Below are 27,415 nucleotides of genomic sequence, written 5' to 3' on the forward strand. Positions count from 1 at the left end.
TTTCCTCCTGCCAGTCTATCCTAGTGCACGCACTTCTACGTCTGCTGTTTGTGTCCAGTGACGTACCACACCCTTGAACCCGCACAGGCTGAAGAAGCGCGATCGCAGCTAGAGCCAGGAATTCTGGAGCTGGAGCTGCAGGTGAGTTCAAATTCGTAAGCGTACCTGCCTTGGATTAAAGCGTTGGGCGTTTAATCCTTAGGTCTTTCTCGTTCAGGCAAAGGCTAGTCTTCGAAGCGCGGCAGTCAAGCATATGCGGCCCTCGTCCGATGACGAACTACCTGGTGACCGAAAGCTCCGTGTCATGGGTGCAGTAATGGACAACCCTACGAATGTCGCTGGGGATCCGCCATCGACTGTAAGTGCGACGTGATTCGTCTAGCGGTTTCGCAGTTATCTGTTGACAAGCGTTCTCACCACATTTTAAATCCGTGTTTCTCTGATTCTCTAAATGTAATTGCAGTCCACGCCGGCGGATTCCAGCCCAACTGTTGGGGACGGTAACCGGCTTGCTATAGCTACTGATAGCGCTCAACTGTCACGGTCCGCCAGCCACGGTCCACACGGCGGGGACGGCGCTGAACCTGGGCCACGTGTTCAGCCCCGTATTCAGTCGCTCCGGGAGGCGGATACCGGCACTTCTGGCGATCGCCAATCGGGCCTTGTTGGGAGGGTGCAGCTATCTGGTATAACGCGTACTCTTGCAGTTGCCGACGGGACCCAAGAGGCCACAGCACCGCAGCTCAGAGTTGGTCTTCCTATTGTGCGCGCGGATAAGGGCAAGTCCGATGGCGAAACACTGGACGGCGCAACCAGTGCACTGCGCCGCAATCAGTCTGTAAAGCGAGCCGCCAGCCCGCCGACATCAGCTGCCAAAATCCGCGGCGATGGCAGCCTTGCGGCAGGCGATAACCATGGGAACCCCAACAAATGGCGTGTCGCTGTCGGTGCTGTTAATGCAGTAAGGAATTTGGCTGTCTCGACGCCGCCTCCGGCCCGTCATGTCCTTGGGGCGAACCAACAGCAGCCACCTACCTCAGGTGTCTCGTCTCCCACAGGCTCCGTCGTTGGCGTGGCTGGTGCGAAGATTGATTGGTCACCGCGGGACCCTGCGTCGATGCGTGCCTCCGGGCCTCGACAAGAAGACACGCGATCTGAACGTTCGTACAGCCATACGTCTATTCCGTCAGCAGGGGGACCTCCGCAAAATCGGTCCCACAGGTTTCGCCCACCGACGTCACAGCCTGAGGAAGCTGCTCCATCGATGGCCTTGCAAAGAGTTGGAACTTTCCGTAGTCCTGATCGGAGCCCCGACCAGGATGACAGCGTAGACATGGGCACAGCCGGTGCGCTACTAGATAAGGTGGGTGTGCAGGATGACGATGCGAAATGCATGGTTGCCTGCACTGTGCCTACCATGTCACTTAAGTGTTCTATGGCTGTGGACATGTGTCTAGCCCTTTCTTCTACACCACACACAGGCTCTCTTGCTGTCCTTTACAGGTGGCGAACAAGAGCTTGAAACCTCTTTCGCAATTGAAGATTGTGAATGCGGCAGGGAAACCTGTGGTTCAGCCGTACCAGATGAGGGACAGCACGACATCGTTTGAGAGCAGCAGCAGAGGCAGCAGTGCGACTGGGAGCGATGCTAGGACCGGTAGTGCCAGGTCGTCTAGCGATGGGCACAGCGACGGCAAAGCTAACTCCGAGACCGGCAGCATCGACGAGGGAGCGCATATGGAGGACAATGGGACTGAACCGGACTCCAAGATGTACAGAACGATAAAACAGCGGGTGCGAAATTGCTAGTGGTTCTGTCCGTCGACCACATCATCTCTACGGAAAAACGTACATACTGAACACGTGCTCCTTACAGCGTGCGCCCATGCTATCGCGCAGGTAAATGACTTAGAGGGGCGAATCATGCAACTTCGACGCCAGGGTGATACATCCCGCACAGCAGCAGAAATCCTTACGCGTAAGCAAGAGCAGCGGCGCGCTGATAGGTCCGCTGCTGTCGATATGGATGAAGCGCTTCAGGAAGCGCTTATGCAGCACGGCGATGCAATGATAGGCATGAAAGAGGCGGAGTCAGGGCTTTGCCACAGAGAGGTATGTCCGGTTGATCCTCAAGTGCTTAGGAGAAACAGTAGCTTTGATTTGCCAAATGGCAGTCATCATTCGTCTTCCTCTGTTGCAGGCGGACTTCCTTGAAGAGGAGATTGCAGCATGCAAGGATGCACTACAGTACGCAGTTATTGACTGGCATTTCCGCCGGGAAATGAAGCGGCTGGACGAGCGCTGCATGGCGCTTGCAGAGCGTGCCCAGAGCCGATCCGCGGAGGGGCAAGCCTTTGATGCAGAAGTCGCCGATGCGTCGGAGTGCGTTATGCTGGCAACTTCGAAGGCGGGCAGGTGCGGCTGCCACCCATCACAGCATCGTCCCGGTCGCAGCAGTATTTGATAAAAGATTTGTGCGCTGTTTGCAGAGGAACTAGGGCGTACACCGCGACCCTTGAACAACAACAACTGGAGCGGTTCATTGAGGAGCAACAAGAGCGGCTGAATGTGGCGCGGCAGCGTGCAGCAGAAAGGCGCTCGGAAGCGGCCCAGATTGCGAACCTGGCCAAACGAGCAGTTGCTCGCAAGCTACTTGCGGAGAAGAAGGCCTTATGCAATAAGGTTAGTGCCTCTTGCCGGTCAGTCGCCATGTCCGGCCTGCCGTGCCGATTAAAACCCTAGTGGGCTTTTTCTTGTTGGCAGCAAAGCTCTCTACAGGTTGCTTTCCTTTCGTGCGTAAATGTACGGGGTGCCTTTTCCTGCTTAATCCGCTGCCCAGGCGCTGTACCATTCAGCTGTCGAGCTAGCAGATGCATTCGATCATGCAGCGAAGATTGTTGCTAAAACGCAGCATGTCAAACTGCATGGCATGAAGGCCACGGCAGATGCCCTCGCCGACCGCGTGCAACAGCTTGAAGCTGAGATAGCGGCTCAGCAGGAGCAAAACGCCAAGTCTTCGGCAGGACCGGGGGCGTCTAAGCTGTAAGTAGCTGCGTGCGTTCGTATACTTCGTTTGTTTTGCGCGCATCATTTCCTGTGTCTTAGGGTCGCAGCCCATGGTGCTCAATCATGGCCATACAATTTTATGTGTTGCGTCTGCTCTCAGGCGGAGCTCCCAGCCAAGTACTACGCGCTCCGGTCAGCAAAACGAGGAGGTGCTGGCTGCTATCACCCATTTGTGCACGGAGGTTGAGCAAGCGATTCAGCAATGCCTCCAAGAGTTATTAGGCGAAACGTCCGATGTCATTGCCGTGCACCGACGGCGCATGGACCAGATTTGTGCGCTGGTCCGGCTTTACCAGCAGTCGTATGATTTCGACGACCATACGTTAGTCGAGGCAACGACTGGTGAACCTACAAAATCGCAGCCGCCGAGTGAGGCAGCCAGGCGGGCGGCCCAGATAACGGCAGCACAAGAGGCGGTTCATGACCTCGACCGTGCCTGTGGCATTGCCTCTCAGCTCCGAACTTTAACCCTTGCTGTGGCAGAGGCCCACATAGCCTTGTTTGAGTTGCGTGTGGATCCAAATGCTATCCGCGCTTTACTGCTTGGACAGAAAGCAGCTTCACATGAAATGGACCGTGAGGAGCTTGATGCACGTAAACAGCGACTGGCCTTGCTTGAACTTGAAATTCCCCTTGCACGCGACCAGCTGACTGGTGCACTCCAAGTTCACGAGTATCGAAAGGCTGCGGCACAACTTATGGAAGGTGAGACCTGGTTTAGTTGCAAACATCCCATACGGTTGTAGACGTCTGCTAGGTGCAGTAGGGTTCCTCTGTGCCGGACGCGTTGCTTTCTTAAGCTTTCTTAAGTTGGGGTGTTACACTATGGGCGGCTCGTCCCGAGAAAGCACGAGCACAGGGGCCCCTGACCGGACCGAAACACGGCGCAAGGGCTGGCACGCGGCTACATCCGTCCGGCCAGCCTGATCGCGCTCTCTCTTCCCGTCTCTGCTTTCTGTCTGCATTGCAATTATGGGTTCTACGCTTTCACCACGCAGTGCTAGCAAGAAGCCCGCTTGACTGCTATCTTCACACCTATTTTTTCCCGGGTTGCACTTTCCTTCTAATCTTGCAGCTTGTAAAGAGCTGCAATTTGCGGCTAGTGTCGCAGCAGAGGCTGTTAATGGCCTCGATTCGACGATAGCTGTTCACCGAGAAAACATCGCAATGATGCACCGTCACTTCAACGCTGCGGTTGACGAGGCCCACATCTTCACGGTATGGTACGCGGCTGCCACTTCCTGTCTCAACTGATGCAACATCACTTCATCCTAACTCGCTGCTAAGGTGCGCATTCTGTGCTTGTAGGCAAACGGAAACGTTCTGCAGGCCGCTGCAGCTGAAGAAGCGGCACAGAGGCTGGCGAAAGCTGCACTCGCAGCTGAAACTTCCCTTGCAGCCATGGTACAGGAAGCGCAGCTTAAGCGCGATGAGCAGTCACTGGCCGGTGCTGCCGCGGAGGAGCTTCAGCAGGTCGCAGACGGGAGCTTGGAGCTAGTGGGCCTTCTTCTCCGCATAGTGAGCCTTCAACAAGAGGCACGTACGGTTAGCCACAGCATTCAAGACCTTGACGGTGAACAAGCGAGGTATGTTAAGATCTGGAGGCGCGTGGATGCACGTTACCCGCTGAATTTTCCTGGGACGCTACTACCTGCCTGCGACCCCTCCTTTTGCTTTCCTTTGCGGCTTTGTGCGTGGTGTTTACCATTATCGTCGCATTATCGGCCGTCGATGAAAGCGCCGGCCTCCAAGAATATGTGTGTGTGTGTAACACGCACCTAGGGCTGGTAACGCGCCCTTACGAGCCGGGGACCCAAGGGCCAGCCGAAGGCTGTCCGAAGTAGATAGATATTGTAAAGACACATTAAGAAAAACTATTATCCTATCGCTCATGGAAAAAATTATGTCGAACAAACCGACTGTAATGCCGTAGCTGTGCGTTGTAGCCAGGTACTGGGGATAAGGTTCGGCAACTTTAGCTGGCCATCCGCTACCATCAGTCCTCCGTTTCCTTAATAAGGTGTCATTTTGCCACTTTTACTGGATCACCATTAATGTTCTCAAGTTCCCCTAACATGTGGAGTCCCCACACCTGTTCCGCACAGGCTAGAGGAGGAACACGAGTTGCGGAAGTCGCAGGCGGACTACGCGAACAAGCAGGCTGATCAGCTCCAACATGAATCTCTTCAGTGCAGGACGGCAAGTTGTTTTCGCGTTGTTTTGCACTTGTTTACATGAAGCAGCTGCGTTCGGATTTCGTGAGTAATAATTCGGTTTCTTTCAATCTCCCGGTGACGCAATGCAGAATCTCAAGTTCGGTGCGGCAGATGCGTTAGCTGACGAATCGCGGCAGTGTCGCGCCAGTGCACAGGAGCATCTAAACGCGGCGGAGGTTGCAAAGCATGCGTCAGCTACTGCAGCCCGGCAGTACAAGAGCGCCTGTCACCGCCGGAAGCAGCTCTTGCGCGAGGTGCACCTGCTGCATACAGCCGCCGGCCATCTGCAGGGCGCGCTGTCCTGTATGCGGGATAAGCACCACCTAGTTCGTAAGCTACGCGATGTCGAGCATCAGCGCCGCCATGGACAGCAGGCAGTGGAAGCAAGCCGCAGTACCTCGCCGAGCCCGGTGCCAGAAATAGACGTGTTGCAAACTCAGGTGGGCTAGAATCTTCATTTGCACGTGTGTTAGGAGCAAAGGAAACAAACCGTACTTGTACAGCCGTGTTTCCTGCTTACTAATCACGTTCTTCAGTGAGACACACAGCCGCCAACGGATGCGTTTCTTGGCCATGCGCCCTTACAAATCACCCCTTCATTTCACTGAATGCCTGGTTGGGCAAAACCACCCGTCCATGCATTTGCCTCAGATCAACGCAAGCGATGCTACTGTTAAGCACCATCTTGCATCTAAGACATCGTATACGATGGCTGCGGACAATCTGCGTCTAGCGAGCACCAGCCTGGACCGACAAGGCGTGTGCGCCGTACAAGCTGACTCTGTGATGCAAGATGTAACAAAAGCTCGTGTGGCGGTGGGGACTACAGGAATCAGGTCTTCGGTAACCTCAGCAATGCCCGTGCTGACGGACGGCAACAATGACCTAGGGGCCGCTGTTGTTGCTACTACGGCAATGGTGGTGAGCCCGGAGGTAGCCGTGGTCCAACGTGGAAAACATGAGGTACGCAAACGATGTGTTGCACTATCCATTGCTGTTGAGGCATGTTGCCTGTGGTTTGTCCCGAATACGAGCAATTTTGTTTTGGCGCATGTTGCATCATGACTTGCGCCCTTTTGTGCCTCTCGTGCAGGACAAGAGCTTGCCTGCGTTGAGAGGTGAAACCCCAGGTTCCGAAACAAAATCTTTCGCCGCGCTCCAGCTTCAGCAAGCAGAGCTTCGCTACCGATGCCTCCGTGGCAGCCTAATGGTCCTTGGAACGATTGCGGCAGCAGCAGAGCGGGCCAGCGAGGCGCGTTGCCGGCAGGTGGATTTGTCCGACCAGGCAGCAGTCCTCGTGTCCGACCTAGCCGCAAAGATTCTGGAGGCCGAGGCTTGTGCTAACGAGGCGGCGAGCCTAGAAGCTGCTGTGCGCATGAACGCAGCGATCTTGGATGAAGATGACGAGGAGAACGTAAAAGTCAAGCTAATGCTAAATGCCCTTCTCCAGAAGGTAAATGGGTTGAATAGGGTTGCACGTAAGGACCTGCGTCCTTAGGAGCTGTGTCATTCCGGTTCCCTTCCTGCGTGCAGGCGGAGTCCTACAGGAATGAAGCTCTTTTACTCCAGGGCCGTATTAAGGAGCTGGAGGAGCAAGAACGCGCAGCTGGTCTCAAAGCAGCCGACATGGAGGACGCACTCAATCGCCTCCAGGCTGACCATCGGCACGCGTTAGACGCTCTGGACCTGGCGGAGCGCACCAGTCAGAGCCGAGCGCAGGAGGCCGCGTCCCGCAACCAAATGCAGACGCTGGCCGCGGAAGTCGCGCAGCTAGAGCGGGAGGCTAAATTGTTGGAGAACAAGATAGCACAGCTCAGGCAGCAGCTGACGAACGCAAGCCACACGGCATGCTCCGAGGATGTCGCAAACCTAATGCTCGTTGTCCAGCAGATTGATACTAAATTGGGGCTGCACAAGCAAGTGCTGGGGCAGCGGCGGCTTGAGCTTGAGAGCAGTCGAGCGGAATGCGAGCGCCTGTCAGCAGAAATAAACTTAATGACGCAGCGCACAGAGCATGTCCTCCATGCTAGCGAGACCCAGGAGCAGGTGGGTGTATATCACGCAATGCAGTGCTTTCGTTGGGTATACAGCAAAGGAGTATGATTCAGCTATCTCTGGAATAGCCAATCCTTTCGGATAAGGACTTGGGATTGTAAAGTTGCACGTTCGAATTCGAATCCGGGCTCAACTCGCCTACGGAGTGCAGCTTGGATAGCCTAGCTTTCCAGTGGGGATCCAAGTCCGCCCCTGGCTGGTTAGTGGCTATGCTCCACAGTTAAATGCATAGCTTGGGGTGTGTGTCTCATGGCACCCGAGATGGACCCTGAGGGCTGATTGATTGAATATCCAACCAATAATTGTCAGTGGACGATTTCGGGAGACTGGCGGCACGGATAGGGGCCGTAGGCATATACCTGCGTGAAGTAAGTACTGGTGTCCGTAATGACTCCCAACCCTTTCATCGCTGGTCCCCTTAATACACTCCGGGATTATTGGTCGTGAAAAAGAATTGTAAATTCCTCCATGACTCAGCTCAAACTGGTTCGGGTCTTCCTTGCCCTCCCTTCAGGTGCAGCAGTTATCCTCACGCGTAGCTGAGCTGCAATCGGACTTGTCATCCGCTCATACTGCACGGACCCAGTGTGAGCGTATGCTGAATGAGCTGCGCCAGCAATACGTACACCTGGCAGGGCCGGAGGTCGTTGCTGTGTCAGAGGGAGACATTCTGGCCACTGCGTCACGTGCCACAGTCAGGTATGATGTTTGCAAATGCTTCCCAAGGCACCGCCTTATCGGTCCTCGTGGAATCGGCTAATGCACCCGATGCCTTTTGTTACCATTTGGGTGCGGTTGGTCAAGCTGTGACTTTCTCCATACCGTCCCTCCATGTACTCCAGACAATCGCAGCAAGTGGCCTCCACGCAAGCGGCCATTGCTCTTGCGGAGCAAATGTTGGAGGCTCACATGCAGCGTATTGAAGTATTACAGGACGCGGTGGCGGCTTGGGAGGCTGCAAAGCAGCGTCAGGAGGCTTTGCTCCGCCATCAAGAGCAACTCATGCAGCAGGATACATGGCGGTCCACACTGGAGCAGCACCGAGATGAGCTCCGAAAGGCAGCTAGTGTCCATACGGAGAAGGCGCAGCAGCTACGGGCGAGCGCCGAAAAGTGCAGCAGCGGTGCAGCCTTGCTGCTTACGGCCGGACCCGACGCGGCTGAACGCTCGAACCGCAGCATCACAGGCACAGAAGCTTTATCTGCGATACGTGCACAGGCTGCTACAATCAGGTAAAAACCTGTTTCTCCTGGTTTGTATATGCGATGCCAGTAGACGTACCCGTTAGCATTTTTCTTGTGCTATAGCTTTTTCCTTGACAAACTGTGCTCCTTCTGACCCTCAATATATGGCCTTCGGTTACTTTTCAACCGCCAGGGCTGCGTCTGAGGCTGCGTTACAGCATGCACGGGCTGAGGCTGAGGATGCGCTGTCAGCTCGTGCTGCAGTCCTTGCCAACGACATCGATCGCGAGCTCGAAAACTTCCAAGCCGCGTTAGAGCTCGCCCAACCCATGTTTGAGCGGCTTTACTTGGCGGCAAATGCTGCAGTATCCGTCGCGCGTCTGCGGCTCGTTTGCGTTAGTATTTGTTCTGACCAAGGAACCGAGCTGTCGACCATGCACGACGCGCTCTCAGCGGTCAGGGACCTAGCCGCTAAAATACAGGGTCTTTTGGAGGCAGCTGAGCGCCACACGCGCGCAGGGCACAACATGGAGGCCGCAACAGCACGCGGGCAGGCAACAGCCGTGCAGGATGCACTCCAGCATGAACTCAAGGCCGTACGTTCATGCAAGCAACGCCTGACGGATCTTGTCGCAAAGCTGCAAGGCGCGAAGCAGGAGCTGTACCTTGTGAGTTCCGGGGCGTGGTCAGCCTAGTAAAGCGAACATAACCGTCGTAGCGAAATCGCGCTGGCATTTGCACCATGCCAACAGTCTCTGTTGCCATCGCAGGCGGACAAGCGCATGGCGCAAGTGAGTAGGTCAGCAGCGGCTGTGCAGAGCGTGACAGAGTATGTCCATCGAGCGTGCGAGCTGCGGTACGAGTGCGGCGAGCGCCAATGGGGCACACTGCAGCTATTATGCCAGGCTGCCGACGCTATGGAAAGGGCAGAAGTGGCCAGGCAGGAGCTGAAGGCCTCGCAAGAGGCGGAAAAATACCTTAGCCAGGTGGGGGGCATTGATCATTAATTACATTCGAGCAGAAGTCCTCGTTGGTTCAAGACGATAGCTAATTTAGATACAAATATGAATGTTGCAAACTTTGCCGTGACCTGCTTGCGCAGGCGGGTAAACGGGACAGCGCAGCGGTTGTTGGACAGGCAATCACGACATCGAAGAGGTCGCTTATGGAGGCGGAGGCAGAGCGTCGCCTTTTCAATGCCCAGGCAGTGCATGAGACCAATGCCTGCATATCCGAGGTGACCGCTGCTGGACTGTACATGGAGCTGGCCAACCTAACTGTGAAACTGCTGCGGCATATGGATGAGTTGGACCAGCACCAGGAGGAGCATGAACAGCTTCAAATAGACTTCGAGCTGGCTCAGCGCAACCAGCAGGCTTTGAGCGCCCTACTGCAGCACAGGCGTGGGGAGATGCAGAATTTGACTGGGCAAGTTGAGGCACACAAGGTGGAGAGCCAAATGCTGTGGAAGGTGCGTATAGCTTGCAGGGCAATGGCTAGGGGCCGTTCCCGGGAGGTATGATTGCCCGGTCACCAGGTATGCGCGTGCTGTGCATGGGTAAGCACCAATCGCACCAATCAGCGTGCACTAATTGCATGTACCACAGGCGCACCATTTCGAGGGGATCCCTACGTGGTAACCTTTGGGCTTTGCGGGAATGGCAAGCTAGTTCTTGAGCTGCATTTGCCTGATGCAGTGCGTCTTAGTTCATGCAGCTGTTCGGCCCTCGCAATAGCAATTTCCTATTTTGCAAATGTTTTTATGCAGATGGGCAATGATGCACAAGCCGTCGTCCGTCAGGAGGCGGCCAACATGCTCACTTCGCAGCTCGCAGAGATAACAGAGGACGTCATGAAGCTCGAAGCGCGATACGAGTCCTTGCAGCAGAAGCAGACACTTTTAGCAAGCTTGTACGCGAAGGTAAACTTAAGTACTGTCCTCTGCGTGCACGCGGTACTGAATGGCTGATTCACGCAACCTGCCATGCCTGCCTTGCAGTCGGAGTCCCGCATGGGACTACTCAGCCATCTGGCCAGGCTCTGCAGCGCTGCCGTGGGACACCTGCTGGATGCGCGTGATGCACATGACAACCATTCCAACCATATGCGCGAGGCTGCCCTTGCTGCCGTCCACCTGAGCAAAGAGGAAGCGGCGCTGTCAGCAGCTGAGACCAAGTGCGTACTGATCGAACTTGACAAGCAGATGGACACGTCTCTGTCAACCTTTGGCTTCATTACCGCATCTAGGTTGCAGTTGCCTTTAGGGATGAAGCGTTTATGTCGTCTTGCATGCATAGCTGGCTACGATGCAAATAATTGGTGCCAGGAGCGCACTTCTGACGGTTGGCTGTTCACACCTTGCTCACAAGCGTGCGGTCGGCCCCTATGTGAAGGGTACAAGAACTGCGGGAGTCTCTGGAGCAGCTCACCGCCGATAGAAAAGCTGCGGAAGAGGGCCATGCGGATGACGAGGCTGAGGACCAGGACAAGTTGCAGCGAGCAATCAACATGGCGCAAGCCGAGCTGATGTTGGCGCATCGGCAGCGGGCTGAAGCGGACAAGCAGGTGCTCGCGATCCGGGTCCGTGTAGCGCAAGCCGAGTTAGCCATGCAGTCAAGCCAGCTGCGCATCACAAAGGTACGTCCAGGGTAGTGAAGCTTCTGTACCTTGTCCCGGGACGCTTTCCATTAAACATGTCATTGTCTCCTTGTAAACCGTCGGCCTGTGCTTCCCCGGGTTTGCAGGCTCGTCAAAGGGCAGAGGACGCACAACAGCTTGTGGACAAGATACGGGCACTGCTGTGCGGCTCCACTGCACTCATCATCAACCGTGAAGCTCTCCAAGATACGACTGGCACCGCTTTGGACGCTTCACGGGCTGGCCCTGACCAAGCAACCTTTACCCAAAAGGGCGCTGCTGATCCAAGTCATCCCCACGGCATCCTAGCCGCCGTGCAGCTTCACTCCGTCACACTGCAGGCCTTGACGGAGGCCACCGCGAAATTCATACAGGCGCTGGATTGTGCTGCAACAGCAGAGCAGAGGCGCAACAATGCGTTGTCATCTTCGCAGGCTGCGCAGTCAGCCCGTGATGCAGCTGCACGGCAGCATGACGCAGCTGAGGAATTGCGTGCTGTAGCGGAGGGGATGGTTATGGTACAGCAGGCGCACCAACTGACTGGAGGGCGCATAGCTCGTGGAAATGACAAACCGAGCAGCCATGATGGGGACCGCAATTCTGACTCACGCAGTACAAGCACTGGCGGACAGTCAACGTATGCAATGTCTCAACGTGCGGTGTCTGCAGAACGGGATGCAGCAGTGATTGCCGAACTGGAGCTGGAGCGCTTGCAGCACGAGGCGGCATACCAGGAGGCATATGCCACTCAAGAGCGAAAGCTGGTAAGTTGCAGCCTTGTACATAACTCTTGCTGTTGAGGAACATCGTGGGGCTTATGCAGCTCCGCACGTTTCCATGCTAACCCGGGCGGAAGCCTATATGCCTTGGAGTAGGCCTGCGTCCCGCATGGGACGATAATCGCAAGTGTGAAGATGACCAGCACAACCAGCCCGTGGTCTTGTAATCCTAGGCACAATGATCCATCATTCTTCTGTAATCCCTGCCACCGCGCAGGCTGCTTGTTTCCTGCAACAGCAGAAGCTCCTGCGCCTTGCTGGCGAGAGCTTGCTGGACATGGCGCGCTTCGGCGTTGCAGCAGAACTTAACGCTGGTCCAAACATGACAGCTGATGAGGCATCCACGTTGCTGTCGGCCTGCAAGCACCTTGCGGAGCAGCACAGTGCCACCCTCCTGCTGGGCCCCGCATTTGATAACTGCAAGCATGCCGAAGATTATTTCAAGGCCACTCTTGAATGTGTGCACGAGGCCAAAGACCTACGCAGGAAAGCGATCAGTGGCCGTCTTGGTGTCCTCCAAGCACGCAGGGCATCATACCTGCAGGAATCGAATCCGGCTCTGCGGGCGCTGGTGCACAGCACTCGGAGTCCCCGGGAAAACGGGTCGGCCGGACCACGAGGGCCGCCTGAGTCTGCAATGCTGCCACCAAGCCCTGGGGAAGACGAGGAGGCGAAATCCGCGACGCAGTTGGCAGAATATAACCAGCTCTTGGCGGATGAAGAACGGATGCTGATGCAGGTCCAGGAGCTGGACAATGCAGCAACGGCTCTCCTTGAGGAAAGCAACTCGAAAGCGATGACATTTGCAACGAGGTGGAGCGAGGTCATTCGCCCTGTCCAGGCATTGTATCGATTGCACTGTGCGCTTGCAGCAGGAGATACATCTTGCGCTGCAGACTCGGGAAATGTCCCTAAGGATGCATCATCTCCGGAGTCCAAGGAAACGGACGCCTCACTCTGTGGCGTCCTACCCGATGACTGCAACACGCTCCCATCACCGGCCGCTCTACCTTCGAGTGCACGTCTGCAATCCCACGGTGGTATGCATCATGCCATGTCAGCAGGGGCGGAGGGTTTCGTGGGGGAATTAAGCCTAAGGCTTATGGGGCCTATCGCAGGCCTGAGAGACGTCGATGGGCAAAGCAGGGCTGGCAATGCATGTGCTTCGGCGCAGCCCAACCTAAGCGCTCTTCGACAAGCGGATGCTACTAAAGCGGGAACAAAGCTGAACAAAGACGGAGCCGGGTGTGGCGAAAACGACGCGGAGCTTGTGATCATGGCGGCAGAGACTGTGGCCCGAGCAAAGGCTGCAGCTGCGGCTCTGGCGGCGAAGGCAGCATTAAACTTTGGGGATCATCACCTTCCGGATCAAAGACAAGCTGAGGTCATTCTGCGCCAGGCCTCTGGTCCCAGTCGAAATGAACCTCATGCCGTCCAGACGTATGGGCATAAGATAACATCGCTTTTGGCTAGGAAGGCAGGTCAGGCTAGCCATGGGACTTCCCGACAGCTTTGTGCTTCCGGATCCAGAAGGGATGCGGTGGCCCAAGCACCAGATGTGCAGGTAAATGCCACAGCCACTGCAGCAACGGGGTCCATCTCACCCAGTAAAGCTCCAGACCTGGAGATCGACGATCGCGGTAATAAAATCACGTGGCCTGCAATCGGCGGCGAGTCCTCAAACGAAACCCTTTCGAGCAGCCTGCCATCATTCCATGGCAACACAGTCGATAGGGCTACAGGCGACGTTCGATTAAGTGCTGGCGGAATGCATCAGCAGGAGCTTCCCAGCCACACGACTGAAAGTTTCCAGCTCTCCAAGCAGATGCCCAACTCGGAATCTGATCGCAATACGCCACGTCTCGGTTTGAGCAGTATGCCAGCGATTGTGTCCGATTCGCCGGCATCTTCTCCAGGCAAGGGAAATGTAGCCTTGCCCCAGCTACTTCGGGTCCAACTTCCTGATAACCTAGACCCAGCAACGGCGGCCGTCTTGCAGAGGTTGTGGTCCACTGCAGCACTGCACTACCAGCGCGCCCAGCACATGCATGACCGCTCGTTACAGCAGTCGGAACGACAGTGGCAACAGTGCCGCGCGCAACTTCAGATGCTGCAGGCGGAGGAGCTAAAGGCGCGCTCTGGCGGACGGCTCTCCGAGGCGGGTACGTTGGCAGCAGCGCTGGCCAAATGGCAGCAGCGCCGAGGCCACCTGAATGCGGCCATGCGGCGCCACCGCAAGGAGTTCGCGCGCTACAAGGCCCTCGCGTACCGTGCAACAAATATGGTTGAGCGGCTGCAGCTGACTGCCATGCCTGGAGGCACGGGTTCAGCATCTTTTGCCATGCCGCAACCTGACGAGGCGCTGGAGCAGCTGTTGCCGCGTCTTTCCGGATCCATGCTTGCGGGTTGCGGTGCAATGCAATCCCTGGAGCGACTGCATGGCGAGCTTGTGCAGCAGGTGGCGGCTTTGCATGCGACAGTGGCCGGGCTGCAGCAGCAAAGCCAGCGCCTATTCGGCAAGGCGTCGAGGCGTAGCAACAAGCTGAAGGTGCGTTGTCCGTGACCTACAAACGTGCCTATGGAAAATAAAAAGCACGTCCTCAAGCTCGCACTTTCAGGGAGCTGGCTCCTGAATTTCTTCCTCCATGTTGTGTTCAAAATACGAAGTCATGAATATTGATATTGGCTCGCCGCTGTGAGGGATCCTTTGTTTTGCTACCGCTCTCCTTAACTCGCAGGTCCAGCTGGGCAGTGCCAAAGACACGGCTGCGCACGCCGTAGCCCTCGCGAAGTCGCAATCGGCTGCTGAGCAGTCGGCTGCTCTGGGTGAGCGAGCGGTCGAGCTTGCGACACACGCGCGAACAGTACAGGAGCATGCTGCACGGCTGTCGGGCGAGAGCGCGAACTGCTTGCAAGTCCTGGAACGCCTGCAACATGCGTGTGATATGGAACTCCAGGCTCAGCATGCGCTGGTGCAAGCCGTGGACCTCCTTTTGTGTGAGGCAATGCAGGCTGTGCTTCGTGGGGAGAGGGGTCCAGGCATTGGCTTGGCGCCTCTTGGCAGGTCCGTGGGGGATGCCACAGCTCCGGAATTGCCGGCACAGTCAGAGGCCCTAACAGGGGACTTCGACAGCCTGCTGCAAGCCCGGCATCCATCAGGCGATTACTTATCAGCCGCACGTGCACATTCGCGGCGTGGTGAAGACGTGGCCCAGGATGCGGCCCGAGCAGTGCAGGTAGCTAAGGAGCAGCTGGAGCAGCAAATGGGCCCATTTGCCCGCCAAATGGACGATGCGGCCACGGCTTTGGCTGCAATCTCATCAGCGCGGACAGCCCAGTGCGACAACCTGCGAACAAGAGTGAGTACTGGCGTGTATCGGTTCTGCATGGTGCACGTGTCACACGGGTTATAGCCCCCATCTGGCTCGTAGATGTGACCTTAAGCTTGTTCCTGTGGCGCAGGCTGATGCAGCGGCAGTGTGTGTTGCCCGTGCCCGCTCCAAGTTGGCTGCGCAGCGGGCTGCACGCGATTCAGCGGCTGCAGAGAAGTACAGTCGAGCAGCCGAGGGTTGGGCAAAGCAAGCAGAAAAGCTGAGGAAGGAGGCGTTGGTCACATCCGCAGCTGCCGAGGAAATGGGTAGCAGGGGCCAGGCCATTGCAAGGCTTGGAGCGCGCCTGCGGCCGATCCAGGAGGCCTTGGACGAGTACTTGGACCAGCAGCTTGAAGCCTGGGCTGCTGCTGCGCTCTCTCGTATCCAAGCTTGCGGATTGAGGGGATAGCCGCAGATGGTGGCCAGATAAAACTGCATCTCTTTTGGTGCCGGGTCAGCAAGCTGTGGTTTAGCAATAACGCAATACCAGCTCTTGTCAGCTCATAGATTGTACATCCTTATCATTACAGGTTTATTGATGCATAGGCAAGTTATTGATTGATTGTGACATGGTTAGCCAACATGGCCTAACGTGGCTACAAACGTCCATATGCATCCCCCTTGTCCATTATTGATTCAGACTTTCCTACCTGTCCATTTCGTTTGGACTGTCCAAGTAAAGTGTAGAGCTCATGGTAAGCAGTGCCACTGTTGAGGTGACGCCACGATGTCGCGCGGGTATCTAGTATACCGGGAAGCGTCGGGAAGCGAGTGGCTTTCGGGCTATCCTTTCTAGCGTATATGTAAATACACCCATGAGCTTCGGCATGCGCCGGTGAGCTTCTGTACAGATGGAATTCACACGTGCGAGCATCAGTAACACGACTTCTCAATACGGAGATACACCTTTCCGTCTTGTCCATGATCATTAAAGGGCCCACTAATGTCCAGGAATTTTCATGAAGTGGTGTCCGAGGGACACGGGCATTCGACAAGCTGGGCAAAGAACACGGTGCAGTAACCGAAAGCATGGGTGTCAGATCATAAGTGTAGCAGCCGGTACACAGTACGGCACTATAAATACGCGGGTAGCGCGACCACCAGCATCTCGAGAGGCCTTTTCAGCGGCCAGCTGCTACAATAAGCAAGAAGCTGATTTCGCATGGCCGCAGCATGGCCTTTCATTGAAGCCCAGCCAACCACTAACTAATGGATGCGTGCCAGTCCGGACCAATCACACAAGGCAATCGTCATCATGTCTGTCAGGTAAGGCCTCCCGTTCAGTTTTGGCATGGCGAAACGGTGCACATACCGTGCTCTGCACCTATAAAACTCAGTTGCCCCTTAGTCGAGAAGCAGCGCTAGTTCGGGTGTGACTGGAAAGAAATCCACGGTTTTAGCCTGCATCCGAAGCCACGTAAACGTACAAATGAAATACATGAAGCATATAACTCAGTAGGAAACCTCAACCCGGCCCCGAGCCCTAGCTAATCCGCAACAGAAGCTTCACGGCGAGGGGAACAATCTCAGGTGCGTATGGTCCAGGAGATATATCCAGCTTTGTACAGTTTAAATGCACTACAATGCATGTGTAATATCAGTTCGCCGACTTCAGGGTATTATCCCTGGACAGTGATGGTTGGCTGGGGAGGACCCACATCCGCTTCCCCACCCGAGCCTTCCAGCCTTGCCATCCCCGCAGCCCCGTCCCGTTGCTGCTGCTGTTGCTGCTCCTGCGGCCCTGAGACTTCATTAGTACTTGTAACGTTGTCAGTCCCGCGGACAAGAGCGTTATGGCCGTCGCTCGATGTACCAACCTGCAGGACTAATGCTGCACCCTGCCCTTGGACCCCATCCAGAACCGCAGGCGGTGAAACAGAGCCGCCTGTTGGGCGGGTACCATCCACAGGGCTTGGCCCCGCCTCGACTGCAAGGTCGGCGTCCCCGACAAGCTCGTTGCGTGCGGTTAGGTAATCAAACGCTGCCTCGCACTGCAGGGTCGTTCCGCAGCTCTCGGCGACAGCCTGACACACTGCCCGTGCGCGCTTCAGTGCCTCGACGGATTTAGCCTTGCTGCTAGCGCAGCTCTCGCCGTTGTTCCGCTGCGCCTCAGCAAGGTGCTGGTACATGCGCGCTACTGACAGCCAGGCCTTCCCCACCTGCACAGCACCATCACCGCGCCACCAGAACAGCACAGGTGCTTTTATGTTGTTTTGGCAGGCTGCGGAAACTTATGTAAGGCAGACGGCCAGGAGTACCTGAGAATCCTAGTGAACACCACACGGACGCTGACACCATACCTGGGGATGCGTGTTGCCCAGCTTTGATTCGAGCCGTTCGACCACCTTCTGGACCCGAGTGATCTCCGTCAGCTCGTGTTCGACCTGAGCGGGTGTTAGACAAGGAGGCCACGTCTGGCCGCCCGGCGTATTGCCTGCCGGCACTGTGCCGGCAGCGTTCACAGCACCGCCTGGCCCTGACACCTGACCGGGTGGTCGGAGTGATTGATGTAGCGGGGCGCTACTCGGTCCCAAGATGCCCACCTGTCCAGAGAAGCTCACGCGACGGCCCACCGGCCGTGATGAGGCAGGACCAGTATCCACCTGTGGTCAGGAACCCACAGTCCAAAAGTATCATTATAATCAGGCGTACATTTCGAGACATGCTTAAGGCCAAACATGTGATCATAGAAATCCCCATCAGACTCGCGGCACCACGAAGCGGCAAGCCCGCCATAGGTACCGACGCAGGATCCCCACGTTAGCAATGCTGCTTTATCCTCCCCTCAAAAGGTCATCACGATTTCATCACTAATAACATGATGTTCGCAGATACCCCCTCTTCCTGTGAAGCACACGCCATGAGATCCCAGATGCTTACTTTGACTTCACTGCTAAATGGGGAAGGGAAGTAGTAGCTGATGAAACTGCTACCCAAGAGCAAAATCACGGGATATTTCGGGCAGGGTCGAGCCCGGTAAGGAGGCAGGCCCAACGGGTATCGAGCTGTCCCACAAATGCCTATAGCTAGCTCCCTCGCTCCCGTCTGGGACGGCAGGCATACGGCGCTTCAACGGCCAGGGGCAATGCAAGCCCCTGACGTTGTAACAATCGTAATCATCCATCCATGGGCCCCGGTTTATTGCACCCCGCGCGCAGTTACAACGCCCGTAACCTGGATACGCTACATGGACAGCCAACCCACCTTGAGGTTACCGCGCCCTGATTGGCCAGTGCCTCCCGTATGCGGCCGGAGTGGTGTCAATTGCTGCCCAGTTGGAGTGATGATCGTGGTCTGCATCAGCTCCGAGGGCGCACCGCCCGGCAGCTGAACGTGCAGTAATGCTGCCGTGTCGAGCTGACCGACAGCAGCCGCCGATGGCGATGCGAGGGCCGGTGGGAGGGTCACGAGCACTGGCGCCTGGCGCAGCACCATCGCCTGCTGGCCGTTGGCTGTAGTGACGGGAGAGGCTTGAAGCAAGATGGCAGGAGTTGTCTCCCCCTGCAGGTTTCCAAGGAACACGGACATAGCTTTACATTCCTCTGCACCTGGAGTGCATTTGGAAGATGCCTTGCTTTAGTACAGAATCGAGGGCCGTCCTCTTCACCCTTTTGTCCTGTCAACATTAAGCTGAACACAGGCCGCACGGGTGCTAGATCCCGAAGAAAGCTCCACGATCCTGGCCTCACTGAGAACAGCGATAACGCCTGGCCCTGCCATACAGCAAGGGAGTTGTTCGCACATGGCATCGCAAGTCGAACCTAGCCATAGATTGCGCCCAATTAAGCTTACGTACTACATTATAAGCGCACACGCAGCCGCTGTCTAAAGGCCTGCCCAACCAACAGCCCTCTGCCCCTGGCAGGCACATGGGCCACACCTGCAGCATCGGGTTGTCCGTGAGCAAGGCCGTCCCTGGTGTGCCACTGTCGCGCCGGCTACCAGGTCCACCGCCCAGGTCCGGTCCGTGGGCCGGTACGTCCACGTGCAGACGAGGTCGTGCACGGCCCACCTTCCCGCCTCCCGTGCCTGCACCGTCGCCGGCCGCCAAGGCTCCTCGCCCACCGTCGCGGTCCTTCTGATGCGACTCGCGATGAGAGGTCAACTCAAAGGTGGAGGGGCTGGTAGCGATTTCATGAAGCGCCGCCAGGCTGTCCTCATAGGGCGACTTGGGCGTGATGCCTTCCACACCGCCCAGGCCACCGCCGCGGTCCGGGACGGTGATGCTAGAGGGGCGTTTCCGCTTCGCAGGGGGATGGGTAAGTTGCTCGGCAACCTGCGCCGGGGCAGAAAATCGCGGTGCCGTCACATTCCATCAAATCATCCGGCAATGCTACGCCTCTTCGGCCGGGAAGACATAAGCGTTTCAGAGCACACCTGTTTTAGAGCACAGGCCTCCCTACATGCCGAGCCTTGCCACATAATATACCGTCGCAGTGGCAGAGAACATCGCAAACCATCAAGGCAGGCAAGCCCATATGTACCTCTTTACTACCCATGGACGTCGTCATGGAGGTAAGTAGTTAAAAGGAAGCTTAAGTGGTCCTGGCGGACTTAAAATGCCATCTCGTGCTGCTCTACGCTGCTCACCAGTTCCCCCATGCTCTCACTAGCTGCCGCCTCTCCGAGCATGTGCAGCGGCGAGAGGCACTCGTCCTGTGGTGGCCCCGGCTCAGGAAACCCGCCTCCGCTGCGCAACCTGCCGCCACGACGACCAGTGCCAGGTCCCGGAGACGCCGCCGGCTGTGGATGTCCCCGAGCGGAACCCTGCAGCAGAACACGCCAGTTTGAATAGTGGATAAAGCCGGGGCGAAAGTCTATGCTGCGCCTTCGCCGCTGACCATGCACTGCCATAAAATGGTCCAGCCCAAGTTCCCAGAGCAGCCGTTACAACACAAAGTAAGCGTGTAAAACTCGACACCAGGCCGATTTTACACTTATCCCAAGCTCCAGCTTCGCGCAGGGCATTGCTGGCGGCAGGCTCCCAAAAGGACCTATGCCAACCTACCACGTCCTTTACATGACGCTGCTCATCCAAACCAGCTCCACCACCGCCTAACTCTTCGTACCCAACTCGCCGATCGCTGCCCTGCTCTTCCTGACCCTCATCCGCCGCTCCATCGTCTCCACCATCGCCCTCCTCATCCATGTCAACGTCCTCCCCTTCACCCATCGCCTCATCCACATCCTCGTCCTCCCCGTGGCCGGCCATCCCTGCTGCAGAGCCGCCCGCGTGCGCTGCTGCAGAGCCGCCCGGGTACGCGCGGCCCCCCGCCATAACCATGTCGTCGTCATCGTCCTCGAGCATGTCGTCGTCCTCCGCGTCGCTGGAGGCAGAACGCCAGGAGCGCGACGCCCGCGACTTGGATGACCGACCCGGCCCAGTGCGCACCTGTGCGCAGGAGGGCCCGCGGGTGAGGCCACAGCTAGCAAATGAGATCATTGGGCACGGGTGTTAGACAGACCACACCAGCACCCAAGTACTGAAAAACACCAGAAGCAGGGCCGAAAACTTCCAGGCGAAGTGTGTGGCTTCGCTGCATCGTGCTGGCTACATGAGCTTGGGCTCTATCAGCTGTCTAGGAAACGAAAGAAGCACTGCGGTGGCGAGAGGCACCCTGGGCCAGCTGGTGGCTATAATTATGATGCCGTATAGGCAGGGCCTTCCTGTAGCAGGTATTCCAGACATATACGGCCTCAGGAATATTCGCGTGAATTGGCTCAACCGAACCGAATCTCTAGCTGGCCGGCATGGCATGCTGTACTGCAGAAAATCGGCTGTGATGGCATAACAGAACTGATGCCAGCTCTCGCCAGTCTGATGCCAGGGGCGTGCGCACCCAGCTCCCTAGCCGCAGGATCCTTACCCCTTGACGCCCTGCTTTTGACGCAGAGGCTGCTGCAGACGGGCCCCCCTGGTGTGCGCCGGTGTTGTTTCGACGCTTAAAAGGCGCCAAGCCAAGCCCATCAGGTGGACCAACCCAGCCTTCCGGGTAATAGCGCTCTTCAAGCCACTCCCGCAACCCAAAGAGTCCTTCCTGCGGCCTGCAGGGTGCCAGCAGCAAAGAACCTGAGGGCCCGTAATGCATATGCATTCCTGAATACCAGCTAAAGCATCTTACCTTGTGAATAACGATTTGTGAAGCTTCCGTTTCACGTCCGTGTACAGGGCTGATGCCATAGTTGCCTCGGGCGTCTTGCCCTGGCACTTAAGGAGCCCCATTTCAACCGCAAGTCTGCGGTCGTGACAACGCAAAGGACTTAAATAAGGAGCAATAACGATTAGACGATTCGTTATCAGGCGTCCCCAAGATACAACTTGAATATAGTGTGTTCCTTCAACCGGCCCCCACTCAACTCGCGGCCCGTGGGCCCGTCCTTCACAGGACACCCCTTAAGTCGGACGGCACAGGGACGAGCTCAAGTATACCTGGTAATATCTCCTGTTGTCATCAGCTTACGATGCTGGCGGAGCACGGCGACGGCTGCGGACTTAAAGATGCCTCCTCCTCCGGAGACCGGACCAGCTCCAGGCCGGGCCACCTTTTCATCCTAGTAGATAAGTGCGACGAACATGGGGCCTCAGATTAGCGCTCGCAAAGCATATTCTGCAAATGAACGCGGGGCCCACCATTGACCCTTTCCTTCAGTATTCCATACCTCGCTGCGCTCTGCAGCTCTGGAGCGTAAAGCACGCTTAGCTCGCCTGAATAGCAGCGATGCACTCCGTTGCCGGGACTTTGATGAAAGCCAAGATGCCACATTGATTACCTGTCGTCCATAATGTCACCCCACTTTGTCGTGCCAGCAGTTTTAAAAGCACAAGATAATGGCTTTTTAATAAGTGTTTGTTAAGGGAATTCACCGACGATGCGTCTTCCTATCAACCAAGGATACCTCCGTCTGTATTTTTTTATTAACTAAGGAAAATAGTCCGCATGGACTCAGAAGCAAATACAAGTATGGAACTACACTACTTAAAATCAACGTGTACGGGTACGCTGTCAGCACCAGAAGAATGCTAAGCATGGCACCCAGTCTCCTAAGATTTAATACAAACCGTGATGCATTGCCGTCCTTGGGATATCTAAAAATCTAAAGCTGATTGAGTCGTCGGCAAAAGGCAAACTGAGTTTCTTCCTCAACTCTCTCGTGAATGTTGGCAGCTCATCCGGGAAGCTTTTTTTGCTACGTTCCAAAGTGAGGATCCATACATATGCACATATATGCATATACGCCACGTCCTTTCTTTTAGGGCTAGCCAACATCAATTGCGTGCTACTCCCTTCAGGACACCAACACTCCTTGGGACCTTACTTGGCGCAAGAGCACATAACGAGCAAGCTGTGAACGAGCGTTTGGATCGGTACGCCGGGACTCTCACGGTGGATTTTTCTTGATCAGCTCCACAAGCTTGGAAACTAGGCAGATGTCACATTGTGAAGCTGGAGGAATAAATTTACCCACCCTTGACACGTGATGCTGTCGCGGCCCTAGGGTCGGTCATGGTTGCTTTATTATTGCAGTCATCCACCTGCCTCAGTTCCACGCTTGCGAAAGAAACTGCAACACGATGCCCACAGGTACGCGGAGGCTACGGCACGTAGAGGCCAAGCTCGGCAGGTGTCGTCCAATCCCGCAACGCAGGTCCAAAAGTTTGTCTACCCTGGAGGTAAGGTAACAGCTTGGACCTATGGAATACCGATAGCATATGAAGTCTACGTCTTTTGATGGCAGGCGGCGTCACTGTCCAACCCGGCATCGTGCCCTTAACCGATGAACTCGTGCGGGTTACGCCGTACGTGCAGCAAAGCAAAGACACGGTGCTCGTGTTTTTTGGAGCTCTGAGCAATTTGCACGGTAAGGCCAAGGCGGGAATGCTTTCTCATAAACCTCGCCTCCACCTGCCGCATGCAGCATTGTAGCATCAACACAGGCTTACCAACAGCATTTTCCTGCCGGGTGTTCCCCGTGCGTACGTCAGATCTACTGACAAGGAGTCGACCGGGTAGCGGTGTGGCCGCACCAGAGGGCGCTGGGACAGGTGCCTTGACAACAGCGTGCATCCTGGACCTGTATAAAAGTTTCGACAGTGGGCGAGAACTTCTCATGTTGTCTGAGCTACAGGTGCGTTTTCTTTCAGGTGGTCTGTTTAAAACGAGCTTAACGTGGCTCACAGGCACTGTCCAAAGCGACACTGCTTGTGCCAAAGATTCGGAGGACAATCGATCAGTCCGCTTTCTATCACTTATTGGTTCCATGTTGTGCGGCAAGATGGTGTATCTCACCACGGCACTGTGCCATGTGTTGTTCCTCTGTTGTCCTTCTCCCTTTGGTGTTGCTGCAGGGGCAGTACTCGTTTGTGCTATATGACAGTAGTAAAAAGCAGGCCTTCGCGGCAAGAGACCCCTCTGGTGCAGAGCCGCTTTACTACAAGGTTGACGAGGACGGTGGCGTCCAGTACACAAACTCGCTGGAGCACCTCCACCGCAGCGACGCTGAGCGGCGTTCGTGGAAGGAGCTGAAGCCGGGACACTACATGCTGGGCAAGACCGTGGCGCAATTTGCGTTGAGCCTAAGGCAACTGGAGAAGCGCGAGAAGAAGGAGTCGCTGGATGCGGATGCGTTGCACATGTTGCTGCAACGGGAGAGCCAGGCGGAGGAAGAGGAGCGCGGAGCTTTCAGTGCGCTGGCCCCAGTACGCTCACTCCTGCGGAACCGCAGTAAATGACCCAGTCGTAGTTCTCTAATAAGCGCATGGCCAGGTAACACAGCTACTTAGTATCGTAGCATAGTTTGCTTGAGTCGTGGTTCTTCAGCTCAGGCAAAAAATCAATGCGTTGAAGGACGGTTTCCAGCCCTGTCACACGTATAGAGGCCACGTTCCGGTGCGGGCGTCCGATATGCCTTGTTGGGTGGCATGACTTGCGAGCAATCCTCCGCAGTGTTGTTATTGATATGGGTGAGGATTTTGCCTGCCTGTTCTGTTTGCTGACGCTCTGTCCGCATGTGTCAGATTTGGTTGGTTCTTGCAGGTTTTTGTACGATAGCTCGTGCACTCCGCTGTGCATGAAATGTTGTGATTTATTTATGGGTTAGCGCCGCAAGAATTTTAATTCTTGTGAGGCCGACCTCCTGGACTGCATGAACTGCTGCTTGCGGCACTGTTGGACATGCATCGGTATCGGCCCTGCTGCCCATGTTGTTTTCAGTTGTTGAGCTGGGACTATCTGCTTCTTTGGTCGCTATAATCCACCATGCATAAGCCTTGTGAAGGTGCAGTCGTGAGCGTGGCAAATGGCAACAGCCAGAGAACAAAAAGCTCCTGAAGTCTGTTGGATGGCTGAGTTGCTGGGTTGGATGTGTGTTTTGTTGAAATTTGGGTGGGCACCTTCCTGGTTGGCGTGGCATCCTTACTGCGTTAAACACGAATGGACTGCGCGTCTTTCGTCCACGTAGCGGAACACACGTGGTTACTTGATAATGTGGGGGCATCGCACTGACCTTGTCAGCCCCGGAACGGCTCTTCGATGTGAAATCAGCTCATGTTTGGCAGTGTCCATGGTATCAAGTTGTGCATCAAGCGCCCACACGCATGGGATGTAAATGCTCGACTTGTTCCAGCACGGACGAAGGATGGCACTAAACGAATGGAGCATGTTGTTACAGCTTTACCAGCGGCCCCCTTTCCCGAGGCAGTTCCCTGCTCTCCCCTGAGGGGCACCCTAATCCATTCACCCCATCCGACTTCAGAATGTATTCGTTGGGCTCAGCAACAGCGCCACAACTTAGTTCCTGGTCAGCTCGCAAATTGCTATAATCACGTCCTACACCGTCAACAAGCTGGGGTCCCGATTCAACACCCCTTACACACCGAGCGTCGGCAGGCGGATTTGAAACCCCGGGGCAGAAGTCAGGCCTTAACTTCTGCCAGCCACCTGCCAGCAGTATGTATGCTCACTTCAACGCCGCGGCCGTGCGTCTGCCCAGAATAAGTAAATGGATAACACGAGCTGAAGAATTTCCTTTATAAATTAGATCAGTTGCGGAAGCAGGCCTTTAAAGTGAGATAGCATGTGTTTTGGTAGCCTAACCTTATAAATTGCAATCCTCTTTTTGAGATACAAAGGGGGGACACTCGCTGAATAGTATAGGATGTGACATAGAACAAGTGGGGTGGGCTATACGACTTCAGCGATATCGGCTGGTGTCCTGGACTACAAGAAGACCAATGCACGACGACGCACAGACCTCTACAGACTATATTTTTGCGCGGGGCCCCAGCGCGAAGCGCCCAGGGGGGCCCCGACCTGTAGGATTGCCCATGTCCGTGTGTGTGTGTGTGTGTGTGTGTGTGTGTGTGTGTGTGTGTGCGTGCGTGCGTGCGTGCGGGGGGGGGGTGCGTGCGTGCGTGCGTGCGTGCGTGCGTGCGTGCGTGCGTGCGTGCGTGCGTGCGTGCGTGCGTGCGTGCGTGCGTGCGTGCGTGTGTGTGTGTGTGTGTGTGTGTGTGTGTGTGTGTGTGTGTGTGTGTGTGTGTGTGTGTGTGTGTTACTATACAGCATTCTCTATTGCAAGGTATCTCGCATGTAGCCAACAAAAATCGTATGAGCACAAACAAGTTTGGCTGCCTCAATTGACCGAGGCCAAAGTCACATCAACGCCTCTCGCGCTAAATTTCATCCCGAAAGGTACCGCGTATCTCATATTTGAATTCTTAGATGACGGCGTATGATAACTCGAACACCCAGCTTGTGTTACCATTTGCCGGCATGGGCAATCCGACTTGCCACCAGCAGGCCAACATAATTTGCTTTCATTTCTCTATGAAATACACAAGCTGCTTGTTTGTACATTTACTTTGGCCAATGCACGGGGCCTCCGAAGAGTTGCGGTGTGCCCCGATGAAGCCGCGGCTGTGGGGCGGATTGCTGAGGCCGCTGGCGCTTCGGGGAAAAACATCACAGACAACACCGAAATTCCCCCAGCTTTCGTTACCATTTGCCTGCACGGGCATTCCGACTTGCGGTCTGCCGCACTGTCCATGCGGCATGCACCCGGGATGGATGCGATTCGCGTGAAGCCCGCAGGCGGTGCTGACGATTCCGCCGGTGCAAGCTTAGCTCTCACACCATCAGCACTGCTGCAACAAAGCACATCTCCCACCGCGTTGACACTACCCATCAATTGTCACACGTGCCGCGCTAGCTACCGGCCTGTACGGATGCAGGGGGGCCCCGCCCTTTTTCCGGCTTCGAGGAAGCCGAAACCCGACTTGTCTGCACCGCTTCCGTGTATTGTAACCCCGGCTGCAGCATGCCCTTGTATGCTTCCTAATTCACGTCTTAGGAATCCCAGCAAGGCACGGGGCCTGGCCCTTAAATCCAACTCTCTTTTACTCATATCTGGGCAATTACCTGGATATATCCTATCATGGAGCTACATCAATCCTAGTAACACAGTAAAATGTGGGACTTCATCGATATGGCGTAGCCTCTTGTTTATATCATAGGAAGTATTTTGGTATTATGTACTTGCCACGTGCTTGTCGGCAGCAATCTTAATACATCGATACCGTTGAGGATTATTAGTAAGTAGATAGATTCTCCAGTCAGCACACGGCAATTGCCACCGCATCCGCTCTGACGTTATTCCTCCACGAACACGTGAGCATCGCCGGGACGACCCGATGGACACCTCCGCCGCCCTAGTCCGCCTACCCCAGGGCACCCGCACCATCAACGTTCCCGCCTCGATCCGTCAACAACGTCAGGACGCGGGCCGGTGCCTGCAGTGCGGCTCGGAGGGCCACGACAAGCTTTCGTGCCCGGAACTCATTCACCTGGTACGCCGGCTGTCTATCAGGTCTCCTTCGCCCTTTCGTGGACGCCCCCGCCCCACCGACCGCTCGCCCTTTCGCCCCACCGACCGCTCGCCCTTTCGCCCCACCACCTCCCGTACCGCAAGCCGCTCTCCCTCCCGCTCCCCCTCCCGCTCCCCGGCCCGCACCGACTACTCCAATCGCCAACGTCAGGACCACGACCGCGGACGCACCTTTCCTTCCCGCTCAAACAGCCCCCACCCGCGTCGCGATGGTCAGCACCGTCGCG

The 27,415-nt window shown here is 56.0% G+C and overlaps 3 protein-coding genes across 3 annotated transcripts; 2 read left to right on the top strand and 1 right to left on the bottom strand.

Moving 5' to 3' along the window:
• The first annotated feature begins 14,458 nt into the window (after nucleotides 1–14,458).
• VOLCADRAFT_120288 (uncharacterized protein) lies at nucleotides 14,459–16,128 on the top strand. The gene is made up of 3 exons (XM_002946352.1): nucleotides 14,459–14,485; nucleotides 14,676–15,296; nucleotides 15,400–16,128. The coding sequence occupies exons 2-3, from the start codon at nucleotides 14,883–14,885 to the stop codon at nucleotides 15,715–15,717; spliced, it is 732 nt and encodes a 243-aa protein (XP_002946398.1). The 5' UTR covers nucleotides 14,459–14,485; nucleotides 14,676–14,882; the 3' UTR covers nucleotides 15,718–16,128.
• Nucleotides 16,129–16,652: 524 nt separating this feature from the next.
• On the bottom strand, nucleotides 16,653–22,090 carry VOLCADRAFT_115965 (uncharacterized protein; the record flags this gene model as incomplete). The annotated part of the gene is made up of 11 exons (XM_002946516.1): nucleotides 16,653–16,709; nucleotides 17,126–17,467; nucleotides 17,609–17,791; nucleotides 17,852–17,911; nucleotides 18,513–18,809; nucleotides 19,321–19,584; nucleotides 19,899–20,075; nucleotides 20,317–20,700; nucleotides 21,176–21,353; nucleotides 21,431–21,544; nucleotides 22,080–22,090. The coding sequence occupies 11 exons, from the start codon at nucleotides 22,088–22,090 to the stop codon at nucleotides 16,653–16,655; spliced, it is 2,067 nt and encodes a 688-aa protein (XP_002946562.1).
• Nucleotides 22,091–23,038: 948 nt separating this feature from the next.
• Nucleotides 23,039–24,257, top strand: VOLCADRAFT_120289 (uncharacterized protein; the record flags this gene model as incomplete). The annotated part of the gene is made up of 3 exons (XM_002946353.1): nucleotides 23,039–23,168; nucleotides 23,293–23,435; nucleotides 23,656–24,257. 3 exons carry the CDS (start codon nucleotides 23,039–23,041, stop codon nucleotides 24,037–24,039), a joined length of 657 nt encoding a protein of 218 aa, XP_002946399.1. The 3' UTR covers nucleotides 24,040–24,257.
• Between the last annotated feature and the right edge of the window lie 3,158 nt (nucleotides 24,258–27,415).

The sequence above is a fragment of the Volvox carteri genome (genome assembly GCF_000143455.1).
Source record: "Volvox carteri f. nagariensis unplaced genomic scaffold VOLCAscaffold_3, whole genome shotgun sequence".
Taxonomy (NCBI): domain Eukaryota; kingdom Viridiplantae; phylum Chlorophyta; class Chlorophyceae; order Chlamydomonadales; family Volvocaceae; genus Volvox; species Volvox carteri.

What these genes read in the sequence shown, in the direction of transcription:
- VOLCADRAFT_120288 (XM_002946352.1), top strand. Translation starts at nt 14,883, where the DNA reads ATGGAACTCCAGGCTCAGCATGCGCTGGTGCAAGCCGTGGACCTCCTT. An exon ending in GCGACAACCTGCGAACAAGA is followed by an intron (nt 15,297 to 15,399) that starts GTGAGTACTGGC and finishes CCTGTGGCGCAG; the next exon opens with GCTGATGCAGCGGCAGTGTG.